The sequence below is a fragment of the Patiria miniata genome, unplaced genomic scaffold, assembly GCF_015706575.1.
Source record: "Patiria miniata isolate m_02_andy unplaced genomic scaffold, ASM1570657v1 HiC_scaffold_7, whole genome shotgun sequence".
NCBI classification, from domain to species: Eukaryota; Metazoa; Echinodermata; class Asteroidea; order Valvatida; family Asterinidae; genus Patiria; species Patiria miniata.
Window position 1 is genome coordinate 17363554 of NW_024037074.1, and position 13968 is coordinate 17377521.

The window sequence follows — 13968 nt, forward strand, 5'->3', positions numbered from 1 at the left end:
AGGACGCTGGGAAGGGCTGATCTCTTCGAGCTCTCATTGGATAGATTTTGCGTGACCTGTGACGTCCATGCAGCACTGCTGCTGTTATTACACGTAGCGCGCGCTAGCTGCATGCGAAGGTCATTATAAGTTACCCATAATGCCATCCGTACTTCCTTCACAAGATTCTGTGAAGTGGCATCAGCCTTTCCCAGCTCCCTGTGTGCAGGGCGGGGGTACGAGCGAATACATATGGATGCATTGTTCACGGTTGCTGTTGTGCCGCAGCAAATACATTACAGTCGGGTATGTTTGCCATGTAAACAAATGAATCCATTCTCTGCTTGTTTTGTAAACAAAATTTTGTACAACGCACTTATAAATCAATTGATTATTGTAATAACAGGAGACATCTTGTTTTCGTTTACAAGGGCAAAAGTTCAAGTTTTTTTTAGTCAAGTTGGAAATTAATTACACAGCACATTTCATAGCGTTGCCTGTATTTACTTGCTTTGTTTTTTGAACCTTTCGATTTTTGAAAACTTTTGACAATTCTTAAACATGGACAATGCTGTGCTTTTCTTTAATTGTAAATCTTGCCATCTGTAACAATTTTGTTTAATTATATGGAGCCATTTATACTATTTCTACACTTGTAGATAAGGTGTCACATGGTATTTCTTCTTTCTTGTCTTTTTTTTCCAAGCTGCAGCTTTTTATAAGAAAAGTGAAACCAACAAAAAGAACTAGTTCTCCACAGAAAGTGTTTATAATTTGTTGATTTGATAGCGTAAATATATGTATTTTTATCAATCCTAATAAAAAAAACCTCTACATCTCATTTTAGTTTTATGTATAAATTATTCTTTTATGTATTGTTCGTTTGCAAGGTTGATTGTGTTGATTAAATACAGCTTTGCTTTTATTATCAGCTCCCAGTGTGAACAACAGAGGGCGCTGATGTGCAGCCGTAAGGAGAGTTAATAGCGATAGTTCCCTGTCTGTTAAATAGGCGACAAACAGTTGGAACCAGGCTTTTATCATGTGACCCTTATATTTTGAGTAATTTAGGCAAACAGTCCACAAAGTCTGTGGGTACTTTATTTTTATACCCGTTAACATCAATGAATCATTTCAAATTGGGGGGAGTGTCTTACATTGTTTGCTTAAGGGTGGTACGTATCAGAATCACAAACTGCCAATGTATTCTTTAAATCTGTATTCATGTTTTTCTAGGAGTTGTTTACCTATACAGCGTCGTGCAAGTTGTGAATTGGGTTTCTCCATGGGGTTGTTGATATGAGAACATTCAAATTAAGCTTTTTTGAAGTATGGCCGACCCAATAAGAGGGCGCTGTTTGGACTTTGTAAACTCTTGTATTTATTCAAATTTACCCGCTTCAAATAGCGGCCTCCTGTGGTGCCTGCCATACTTCAAAAAGGCAAATAAATTGATCCAAACGAACAATTGTTCAGTGTTGTTCCATTAACGGCGCAGGAAAAAAGTTTGGAAGTTGACAGACTTTCTCTGAATACTCAAACGCTTGAATTTTTGGAAAGAATGTAGTATCCAGACGCCACTTCCTTTGATCGCAGTATACAAAGTCTATGGGGAGTCAAGTGCATTTTCAACGTATTTTCTAACAAAATTGGACAGGAAACGAACTTTCATGCTTGAAAATTGGAAGTGTTTTGGAATTGGAACATGACTGCAATGACTGACCTTCATTGAGATAATATATGATTGAAACAGTGGCGTCAGTATGCAACATTCTTTCAGATTTTTTTTTCAGTAGCAGCTTTACATGTGCACATTTTACGTTTGTTTATTTTTACTGTGTGTCCTGAGAAGACACTTTATCTGGAATACAATTAGAAAGTCTTCGATTGTGAATGCAAGGTGTCATGATCGTCTAAGACTAAGCCTGTTAAGGGGTAACACTTAGTTTTATGAATATTTTAAAACTTTTCAGTCAGAAGTAACGAGGACCGTGTTTAAGATGAAAGTAAATTGAATTGGGGCTCAGAAAGGAACTTGGTCAGACACTTGCTCGGTTCACTGCCTATATAAAGTGATTCTCAGAAGAGTAACTGAGATAGAATTTAACTTTCAAAATGGTTTGCTGCTTCTGTATTTAAAAGATACATATTTCAATTTAGTTGAATTAAAATCACCTTTGAAAATCAGAGTTAAAAAAATGCTTTGTTCTTCTGGAGTTTTCAAGAGAGCATAATAAAGAACTAATTTTGTTGGTGCACAATGACAATATTTGAATTTTATGTTTGCTTGCGAAAAAAAGTTCCAAAGATGTGGTTTTATTATTATACGTCTATGTAATGCTTTTCTGCACGTTGTGATGCCTAGATGTGAAGCTTGATTATAGTATAAAAATGAACGAGGTCCTTCCAGTGAAGGGTCTTCATTACCTACACACTTATTTCATAAATTATGTCAAAAATAAGTGGAACAAGCTGTCGTCAAAACGAATGACACTGAACTAAAACGAGACGTTTCGCACCCTTTTGCTATAATTCTTATCACACCATACTTTTCCAATTTATTGTAAAGCAGTGTTTTACGAGAAGCAGGCAGCCAAAAAAAAAGCAGACATTTATTTTGTTAACCTGTTTATACCTGTACTGCTTATACTGATGGTCAATAAAAGTGCATGCATTATGCCTATCATGGTAATATGCATGCTTTTTGTAAAAGTCGCGCTCGTTGCCTGTCGCTTGGTTGTCTTTGTTGGAGATTCGAGTTTTACATTTGTAATTAGGCCAAGTTGGTCGATGACTCCCAATGAGACTTTTCTTTAAAATGTGATCATGAGGATGAGGCTGGGGAGTCACAGAGGGTGGGTAGGGGGGTGGGGTATAGGGGGTAGGGGTGTGGCGAATGGTACAGAGGGGAATAGGGGTGTTGGGCAGAGGGGGTAGGGGTGTTGGGTAGAGAGGGGGTAGGGGTGTTGGGTACAGAGGGTAGGGGTGAAGGGTAGGTAGGGGTGTCGGGTAGAGAGGGTAGGGGTGTTGGGTAGGGAGGGAGTAGGGTTTTGGGTAGAAAAGGGGTAGGTGTGTTGGGTAGAGAGGGGGTAGGGGTGTGGGTACAGTTGGTAGGGGTGTAGGGTAGGTAGGGGTGTTGGGTAGAGAGGGTAGGGGTGTTGGGTAGGGAGGGATGTTGGGTAGAGAGGGTAGGGGTGTTGGGTAGGGAGGGAGTAGGGGTTTTGGGTAGGGAGGGGGTAGGGGTGTTGGGTAGGGAGGGAGTAGGGGTTTTGGGTAGAGAGGGTAGGGATGTTGGGTAGGGAGGGGGTAGGGGTGTTGGTAGAGAGGGGTAGGGGTGTTGGGTAGAGAGGGTAGGGGTGTAGGGTAGGTAGGGGTGTTGGGTAGAGAGGGTAGGGGTGTTGGGTAGGGAGGGAGTAGGGGTTTTGGGTAGGGAGGGGGTAGGGGTGTTGGGTAGGGAGGGAGTAGGGGTTTTGGGTAGAGAGGGGGTAGGGGTGTTGGGTAGAGGTGTTGGGTAGGGAGGGGGTAGGGGTGTTGGGTAGATAGGGGTGTGGGGTAGAGAGGGGGGTGGGGTGGGGGGTTGGTGGGACTGGGAAAGCAGGTTTTCAGTTGGGACTCTTGTGACTGGACGACTTTGAAATTTAAATTATATATTCGTCAAACTACCACAGGTTATATGAAAGTATTAAGTGTGAATTGTTATTACTACATGTAAGTAACCCATTTCATCTTAACGAAAAAGAACACTCGCCTTTATTGCAACGATCTGCAGTCCCACAACTGACAATAATTAGTGAGAGTGGCTTTCAGTTTGCTTAATTAATACACACACTGGATATTTTTGGAGAATTGGCAATTGTTTGTTTGCGAGTCATAAAATTATGAAGCAAACGCCATCAGGGAATGTGGAGATAAATTGGGAAATGAACTTTAGCTTATCCACATTATGGAATTGAAACTTCAATGACGACTTATTTTATAACTGCATATATGCAAGCACTATACATTCATGTATAATTCACTATACATGAATTATTAAAAAAAAAAAAGTAAAATTTGTTTTGAAATATGAAAACTTTTTACAAAGACACAATCATTGTCAAAGGCAAATTGTTCATTGAAATTGACATTCACAGTCAAACATTTCATCAAAACTTATATAATTTTATGTTGTCTCGAAAATTAAAAAAGTACAGTGCACCCAGTATGCATAAAATAATTGAATTTTCACCATTTTCCAGCACAGCACAACACACACAAACCAGCAGGTTTGTTTATGGTGTGAATCGAGGATTTTCTGTTGTTCCTCTTCGGCTTTTTTTTTGGCAACATGATCCCATTGCTTTTGTACACGTTTTCTAATCGAGGTCTTCCTTGATTTGACTCCTGTCCTCAATTACTCGATGGTGCTTCACATGTGTGTCCTCGATTTACACCATAAACACACCCACAGACACATACCCCCACCCCAACACACCCAAGTTTGAACAACTTTGATTGGTTTTGCAGAGAAAAAAACCGCATTTGGTAAAAAAGCAAGGAAGTTCAGGAATGGCCTTTATTAATAAAAAGTCCACACAGTCAAGACCACAGAAAACTACTCGTTGGCAAGAATATACTTTGACATCGAAGTTCCGAAATGTCTATCACCAGTAGCTCATCACAGTTAAAGTGCCCGGTGATTCAGGAGAGGCCGTAACCAGACGTGTATCATTCATCCACATGATGTGCAGCAGACTCGGATTCCGGTGAACGACATTCAATAGGTCACCATTTTTGGCATTCCAGACAACGATTTTCTTCCGATCGCCGCCGGATACCAGTCTGTCACCAAGGAGACACATGCAGCGTACCACTCCGATGTGCTCCCGCATTACTCTAAGTAGTTCCCCCGCGTGGGACCACAATCGTATTGAACTATCTGCTGATCCCGATGCAATGACGTCATCATTAAAGCAAAGGCAGTACACGTCTCCGTCGTGACCCTCTAACGTCCTCAAACATTCGCCGGACTTTGTGCTCCAAACTTTGACCAGACCATCGCCACTACCGCTCACCACAATTCTCTCGTCGAACTGACAACAGAACACGACTTCAGTGTGCCCCTGTAAGGTATGCAGGCACTCCCCGACATGACCAATGTCCCATAACTTCAATGTCATGTCCCAAGATGTACTGACGACAAGGCTGCCCATGCAACTCAATGCCTCAATGTCATCACTGTGTCCTCGAAGTATCTGAGTACAGATTCCTCGAGACAGGGACCACACCCTGATAGATCTGTCGCTGGAGGCACTGATGACATTGTCTCCCTCAATACAGAGGCATTCAACACCTCTCTCATGGCCGGTAAACACCATCTGACACCGACCAGTCCGTGTGTCGTAGACTCGGACAAAGCCATCCGAGCATCCTGTCACGACGACGTCATCCTTCAGTCTCAAGCATGTCACCGCATCAGTGTGTCCATCTAACACGCGAGTACACTTGCCGCTTATGAGATTCCACATTCTGACTGTCTTGTCCACACTCCCGCTGACCAGAACGGTTCCGTTGCAGTCCAAACACGTCACTTTCTCCCGGTGCCCGCGCATCACTGGTGCCACGCGGTATCGTCCTCTGCACCAGTTGCGTTCCAGGTGCCACGCCCTCATGTAAACCTGCTTCCAGTTGCAGGTGGCGGACAAGAATGCGGGCTCGGTTAAAATGTTCTCGAAGTGAAATGTCGGGGTGGTGTGCGAGATGTCTGTGAAGGATGGACTGAATGGAGTTTCTCGACTCAGGTCGACAACTTTGCTGTAACGTTCCCATCTTCTCCGTTTACATAACCAATGCCACAGTACATCATTGTTTGTCCTCTCTCTCCACGCTCGAGAGCACGCTGCAGCACGACACAGGTCCTCAGCAGACAGAAATCTAAATATCCTTTCCGTTAGCTCTTCTGGAAGCAATCCTGGGATGTCCAGGGTCAGGAAAGCTTTCACATCGTCAATCAACGATGCTGACAAGACAATTTTATCTTCCGTTTCATTCATCGTATTCACTGTCCGTAATTCAACAGGGATGTTGCCTGTACTTTGTAGCCCTTTATTGCATTGTCCGTCACTCTGAAAGTAAGGAAATATTCTTTTCATTAGTAACAAAAATTAACAAATTCTTCAAAACAAACAAGAGTATGTCAGTTTTACTTTATCCACTGTTATGTTAGCCCTATTCTAAAGTCACACACTGGAAATTTAAACTCTGCAGGCCTTGCAAATGAGAGCACTAAAAGTTTGTAAAATTATGGCATTTTTTTCATGAATATATTTCAGCCTAGTAGTTCATGGGAGTTCTTTTTTCACCAAAATTAGCACTGTCCAAGGGTTCCTTTTGGTTAAATTTGTCTCTTAATTTGCCACTCTTAATGTGCATTTGTCAAATTGTGTGCATTCACGATTTCAATTTGTGCAATCACAATTTGAATTTCAAGCAAGATGGCCATGATGGCGGTATCCGCTAAACGGCTTCATCATCCACTGACTGTACTACTGCATGCAATGTCCGAGTAGGACTCTACGAATCGCCTTTTTAACATTTGGACATGGTCCGGCGATACTATCGGCCCATTCTACCTCCATGCTTGAACATTCCTTGCTCCATGGTTGGACTAGCCCCACTAGTGTGGCCGTCGGTATGCTGCGCTGAACCTAAGGCCACACACCGTGGTCCGCGCACTACTGAGGACGTTTTCATAAAATTTGCAGGGAATTTCTTACATATGGTTTAGTCCGAGTAACTTGGACCCAACTTATCGCCTTTTTTAACATTTGGACATGGTCTGGCGATATCGCCAGACCATGTCCAAATGTTAAAAAGGCGATAAGTTGGGTCCAAGTTACTCGGACTACATATGGTTGTATTCTACGATGTCCCATCTATCACTTCTGCGATGCTTAGGTGTAATGATGTTCAATTTTCCGAGATATTCTTGAATCTTTCTGGAGCCCATATGCACTCGTGAAACGTCCGGTGATGGCAGCCATTTTGAATGTGACAAGAGATGACCTCAAGCTGTGACGTCGCGTTTATGCAAATTGCTTGTCGAGCGAGGGCGCGAGTTGCAAATGCGACGGCTGTTTCCTGTACCATGCATTTATCGTCTGGGGGCCACGTGCACTGATCTCTATTCAGGATCTACGGCACAGGAAACAGCCTTAGGTTCAGCGCAGCATACCGACGGCCACACTAGTGGGGCTATGGTTGGACATGCTTGCCTAAGTTCTAATGCTGCAGTCAGTGTGAGATTTTAGTGCACTGTCGACGTTGTTACTGCCAATTTCAAAAGCTAATTTACAACAAAGCAGCAAAATTATTGTTCAAAGTCAGTCATTACCTCATAAGGCTTAAGTTATAAAAGTTCCGAGAGCTATGTACTTTCTTAAAGTTTTTAGCAGATTTAATATTATGCACTAAATCGCAACTGTACCTTCTTCGCACGATCGATCAAGATCGTTTCATAATCAAGACGCCCTCTCGAGTTTCCTTTGAAAATATTCCAACTCGAGACCAAGACAGAGGGCGCTAGCACTTCAGCTAAGAAACTTTGGGTACCAGTATAAATAGACTGCCATACCGCAGTGATTACTTCGCGCACTTCCCAAAATTAACAAATTACTCACAACTCTACAAGGCGTTTGAGACACACATCAAATTACAGCATATTTCATCATCTTGCATTTCCCGTTCATTTTTTTTGAAGGGGGGGGGGGGGGTGTTATTGTTAACCAATTCCTTTTTGGAGAAAATTCCATCCAAATGATGATATCCCCTAAAAGCAGGCCTTCTGAAGCCCGTCGCCATTTCGAAAATTGACGCCTACGCTCAATTGCAATAGAGCCATTTTAGTTTCTACTTTCATCAAAATTTCAATGAAGTAGGAGCTCGAAGTTTAGTGTGTATTCTGACTGTTTGGAACAAAAAGAAAACGACACAGAATACATGTTTCAACAACTCCAGTGTCAACAACTGTGGTACACAATATCTTTATTAACAACACTGGTTAGGCAAACAATATGATTTATAAAATCCACTTTTTTTTTTAGAGACGGTCCTTTTAAAAGGACTTTGTTTAATTGTTTTTAACTTGACTAAGGTTTTATCGCGGATGATGTTTATAGACAATAATATCTGAGCCGTAAAGTAACTAGGATTGTTAACCGTTTGATTACCAGCACTAAACCCAATATCTTCCCTCCGTCTGAAAAAGAATTGAATCATCACCCAAGGTTTTTTGCACATTAGGTTATGAATTAAAATGTACCTCTCGAGTAAGACCTATTTTGTGTCTACTGTGACATTATTGCAATAGGGCCTATACGCAGTACGGTCAAGGAGTGTCGGGTCCAGATTCATAGCACACCTGAACCGTCTCTAGTTATAGCAGCCGCGTGCACTCACCCTAATGATGAAGTATAGCAACAGTCAATACAGGCGCGGATCCAGAGGGGAAGGGGGGGGGGGGGGTCACCCCCAGCTCTGTCAAAAAAAAAAAATTATCATACAAATTCCTAAAAAATAAGTCGAACCCCCCTCCGTGACAGCCCCCCCCCAAAGTATACTGGTATAATGTCCGTCTGTTCAAAATACGGTACACCATTCTGTAATCTAGTGTTAATAATTGTCGAATTTGAACAGCGCCCCCTATTGAAATATGGTTTTGGATTTTACGGAGGCCAAGTGTCTGGAGAAAAAAACCTGTGTACATTTTCAGATTTTTTTGCTGATGAACCTGCGAAAATTCCTGGATCCGCCCCTGCAATACGTACGAAAACCTCCAAGAGCACACACAATCAGGGGATAGGAAATGTGGGTTCCATGGAAACCAGCGTGTAATCCTCCTCTCATTCTACCAACTCTCTCAAATCGTGTCTGGTTTTTATAGGCATACCTATAATGTCTACTTTTAGCTGGCTCAAACTTTTACGAGTCCTGGAGTAATTATTATAATTTCGTAGCATTCCTCCCATACTCAGTCTAGTCACTATTCTGTTTGTTTTTGGAATCGAAATAGTGCCATGGACGAAATTGTGTTTCGTGAAAGGTTGCGCGGGCTCTCGCACTGTTTTCTCGAAAAGTGTCACATCAACTGAGTGGTGTTGTTATTGAAAAAAAAATGCATGAAAAGCAATTGATTCTACTAATTATTCCACAAAGTATAATTGAACTATAATTCAGAAAATGATCCGTCACTGTATGTTTTTTCTACGGAAAAGTCAAAATAACATTCGTGGAAATTTCGCGTCCGTAGGCCGTGTGTTGCATCATTTTTAGTCAGAGGCATAACGTCAGCTTCCGCTCTGATGACGTAATTAAAATCGTAACGCGTGACGACACAGCTGCCATGATGTCATGACAATTATCGTAACGGTATGTTGAAAGACAAGTTACTCGTACAGGAGTTTACGTATACAGAGAGTATGTACGCGCACAGGAATTCATCGTAGGACTTAATATATAACATAAATGATGGGGGCACTAATTATGGAGTCCAACGAAATGAGTGCTGTTAAGACGGAGCACATTGCCTTAAGTCATACATTCCCTTAATTAAAGAAAACATATATTTAAATCAAAAATAAAATGGCCTGATATTTTAGCCTTAAAGCAAAGGCCTTCTTCAGAGGCAAATGAACTCTTGAATTAATTCAGGCGCAGCCGGGAATTTAAAACAAGGGAGGCAAATTGTGTTATTGCGAGCGCGGAGCGCGAAGCCCTTACGGCCACGTGGCTGCTCCGGAAAATTTTGGATTGTAGATGCACAATATAAGTCCCGCAATTTAGCGGAAAATATATTGTGTAGATGTACACGTCACGGAATGTGCCCTCAACATTTTTTACAGGTATTCAGTCCTATTCTGATGAAAATGAGAGGGTTAATAACGCGTGTAAGCTACTAGAACAAAACCCATTCTGTCTTAGAAACTATGACGAAATCTCGGGCAAATAAGTGTTCCGTAATTGTTGACTGGTCGTTAGCTGCATTGCATGAATCAACATGGCCGCCTTCTCTCGGATCCGTGGAGCGAGTGTTTGTGAAAGACCCCGGATCAGGAGAGGTGTTTTTCGACAGTTTTATACTCTCTATAGTGCTGACAGAGGAACAAAAGACTGCAATATCTGCATGTTGTATAAACTAAACAAAAGACGCATTACTTTAAAGCTGCTCCACTCGAGCATGCTCCTCAACGTATTTGATTTAAGGAAATTTCAATTTACACCGGCACTTATGGGAAAGAGAAAAAAATCAACCTTCATTTTACAGAACCCAAGAATACACGATTGTACCAAGCGCCAGCCTTGTCAGCTTTTTGGGATCCGAATGCAGATTTCGATTACTTCTCCGACCGTATCCTCCGAGTATTTGGTGTCGAAAGACAACACCAAAACGGCCATGGACACCGCCTCCTACACTAACATCAAGAGTTATTTAATTATCTCCCACTAGCCGATGGTTTTCCCGCACTATAAATCACATTGGCTCCAGGATTTCCGTCAGCAACATCGTCGTTGGTTTGATCCGTGCATGGAGCGAAGAGAAACGCAGTCACGGGTTATCTAATTTTTCCGGAGAGGGGCGATTATTTTCCGAACAAAACACTCTGTCCACGGAATGTTCATAAAGTGAGAATCGAGAAAAGGAAACGGTGATAACGATTAATTGTTTTGAAACAATTCAATGTTCAAGACAGGTTGCATCAAAAGGCAATCCAAAATAGCGGGCTAAAAGACTACACGATAGGCGAGTTATCAGATTTTCATTGATAGTTACAATCCTACATTCATGGATACGAAGGTAAAATCTATCTTTTGCCACATCGGGCTTCTTCTAAGCAGTGAGATGAGCTGTCCAAATATTTGGTAAAGTACTTGAAAGTTCCCAAATTGCCGTTCGAATTCATGCATGCGTCTGAGCTCTGTGTGATTGTGTATGGCTAACATCACCGACCTCTCCTATTGACATGTCAATCTTGACAGAAAAACAAACGACAGTAAATAATGTACGACCGAATTGTCTTAAGCGTAGCTTTTTCTTATTCTTACTCCATTTCATCCCAATTCCATTTTGAAATGCCTTTAATGATAAGTAATCTCCTAGGTTGTTCAGTTCAATACTCTTTATGAATAATTTAAAAAAACACCAAAAACACGAAATTGCACTTTATCTTTATACTCAAAACATCAAGTTAACAATGCATTTGAAAATAGTACTATACTCTTTATCTATCTACAATGTTTATAATTAAACCACCGTGAGTTTGCTGTTTCTATGTCTCAATCTATTACAATGAGTGGTTCAGTACACGCACATTTACAATTGCACAATATTATTATGAATAAATATATAGTACCATTTCACTGTAACAGATCACATGCCCTGACGATAACCCGCAATAATAACAAAAACCAAACTGACGCCAAAAGATGACAGATGCCACCGACATGCAGTTTTATACAAGCATGTCAATGCCAATCATCATTTAACTTAATAAGACTCGTTCCATCTTGCTAGTCTCGAACCACACAAAGATATTAAAAATGTATAGCCTAACCCTTTTTAACCGTCATAATCAGAACGAATGTGCCTACATAATATCTAAGGGATCAACCGTACAACATAAAAAGTATATACTATATAGTTATGTTCAATGTGTTTTCAGTGTACAACACTATTACTGACTACTGATTTGAACACGACGCAGCCACTTGATTCTAGAAAGCAAGCGAATTGAATATAATACGGCTATAATATCCCCGGCGAATTAGCTTCGGATGAAGTGATGTATGTAAACAATTCGGTCAGTAAACGTAGTCAGTCTGTGAATACTGAGGGCACAATTTCTAATGCCCTACCACTTAACACCGGCGTACCACAGGGATTATTGTAGGTCCACTGTTCTTTAATATTTATATAAGAAGGGTGTAATTTGTTCATGTATGCTGACGACTCGACATTAACGTGTAGTTCTACCAGTGTTGATGAAATAGAGAATAACTTGAATACAACCCTAGCTAGAATTTACGATTAGTGTGTCAGAAACAAACTTACAATAAACGCCAGCAAAACCAAATCCATACGTATTCATTTTATAAGCAAACCTGATTGAAAGTACAGCCGACGTCATCATTACGTCACGCCGACTCGTCGGTGTTCATAACATGTCCCTTTTTAGCGTCTTCCTAACGTCTGCTGGTTGCGGCACATCCATGTCCATTCGTCCGTAGCAAATGCGAGCTCACCCTCGCACATCATGTCGAAGTTTGCCATCGTACCCGGGGCCAACTGGCGCATATCGGCCATAGTCTGCCTCAGCTCTTCGTCGCTGTAAGAGTTCGGAATGACCACAGTGTCGTTATCCAGGATATCGCGGGCGATGTCGGTCAACCTGTCAAGATGCTTACGCCATATGTGTGTAATAGTGGGCTGGTGGTTACTGGTGCACACGCCCATAGATGGTGCTATCTGGTAGGCGAGAACACAGGCAACTAGACACACCAAGAGTGGGTGAATCGGCCACAGGGAACCACGCCCACTCAACCGTCGATGAGATGTTGCTCTGCCGGCCATAGTCGTCGAACTGGTTCGGGGGACACTACCGAGAAAAAAACATATATACGATATATGTAATGGTATATACGAGGTGAGTAAAAAAAAAAGGAAACCCAAATGGCAGGACCAATTATTTAATGAAGTTCTGCATGTAGCACTTTCAAAATCCAGGATATGAAAGCCCAATTAATAAACTTTCTTTCAGTACACGAATCACTAAAATCACTCATGTACATCCCTATACTAATTTCATTCCTTTTTGTGATCCTTGGACAGAAGTTAGTGTTTAAAATTCCGTAACTTGAAAAAATACTTAGGTGATTTGAATCATTCTTGTACTAAAAGAAAGCGTATTAATTGGGCTTTCATATCCTGGATTTTGAAAGTGCTACATGCAAAACTTCATTAACAATGGTCCTGCATGACATATTGGGTTTCCATTTTTTTTGACTCAACCTGTATTTTTGACATACATGTAGTTTCATGCAATATGCAATACGGTCAAGGAGTGTGGAATCCATATTTCACAGCGCAGCTGAACTATCTCTAGTTATATAGCAGTATACTCACCCTGATGATGCAGTGTAGCAACAGTCAATACGCACAAAAACCTCTTCGGAGATGAAGAGCGCACAAAGTACAAAACGTCGGTATTCTGGAAGCTAAAAACACCACAGTGAAATCCTCTTCTCATTCTGGCCTCTCTCTCAAATCGTGTCTGGTTTTTATAGGCAGACCGATCTATTTTTATTAGCTGGCTCCAACCCCCATTAGTCCCGGAATGGTTATGATAATTTTGTCATATTCCTCCCACGCTCAGCCTATTCTGATTGGTTTTGGAATTGAAAAAGTGTTTTGGACGAAATAGTGTTTTGTGATCAAAATGTTGCGCGGGTTTTTTTTTCTCACTTTTTTTCTCGAAAAGTGTTATCATCCACTTAGTAGTGTCGTTATTGAAAAAGACCAAAATGCAATTTTGAAAAGCAATTGAATCTATAATGATTCCATAAAGTATAGATGAACCAGTCAGGTGGGTGCAGATCTTTTTTCCTCGTTTTTTTTTTGGGGGGGGGGGGGCAAAGCTCATTTCTCCCGAAATCCAGGTACTTTTCCAGCACATTCTCGATTTATCATTTTTCGAGGGTGGGCAGGGACATTGCCCCCCCCCCCCAACCCATTAAATTAACAGCAATATGACTTCGTGAATCATTTTGTTTCTGCATTCAAATAGGGGACGTTGAACAATAGAGGACAATTAGGGTCCCCAATTCCCGAAGGTCCCCAGTTGGCGATCGTGTATAAAACATAAGGGATGTCTTCCTAAAAAGTACAAACAAAAGAGGGACAATACGGGGTCCCCGATTGCAGGCAAATACACACTTGCGTCTGGGTGTGCGTGTGTG

The 13968-nt window shown here is 41.5% G+C and overlaps 2 protein-coding genes and 1 long non-coding RNA gene across 5 annotated transcripts; all 3 read right to left on the bottom strand.

Annotated features, from left to right (window-relative positions):
* Window positions 1–2803: 2803 nt before the first annotated feature.
* On the bottom strand, window positions 2804–3987 carry LOC119745001 (extensin-like). Its single transcript, XM_038221226.1, has 2 exons — window positions 3982–3987; window positions 2804–3565 (listed from the first exon to the last, which is right to left on the bottom strand). Exons 1-2 carry the CDS (start codon window positions 3985–3987, stop codon window positions 2804–2806), a joined length of 768 nt encoding a protein of 255 aa, XP_038077154.1.
* Window positions 3988–4516: 529 nt separating this feature from the next.
* Window positions 4517–7525, bottom strand: LOC119746498 (F-box/WD repeat-containing protein 7-like). Of its 3 annotated transcripts, none has more exons than XM_038223469.1 (2): window positions 7445–7525; window positions 4517–6083 (listed from the first exon to the last, which is right to left on the bottom strand). In XM_038223469.1, exon 2 carries the CDS (start codon window positions 6009–6011, stop codon window positions 4623–4625), a length of 1389 nt encoding a protein of 462 aa, XP_038079397.1. In that variant the 5' UTR covers window positions 6012–6083; window positions 7445–7525; the 3' UTR covers window positions 4517–4622. The 3 variants fall into 3 exon arrangements, with proteins under 3 accessions (XP_038079397.1, XP_038079398.1, XP_038079396.1); XM_038223470.1 differs by having other exon boundaries at window positions 7393–7485; XM_038223468.1 differs by having other exon boundaries at window positions 7352–7482.
* A 3513-nt stretch (window positions 7526–11038) lies between these two features.
* On the bottom strand, window positions 11039–13246 carry LOC119744692. Its single transcript, XR_005273586.1, has 2 exons — window positions 13136–13246; window positions 11039–12608 (listed from the first exon to the last, which is right to left on the bottom strand). It is a non-coding gene; the product is annotated as an uncharacterized LOC119744692 (long non-coding RNA).
* Window positions 13247–13968: the final 722 nt, after the last annotated feature.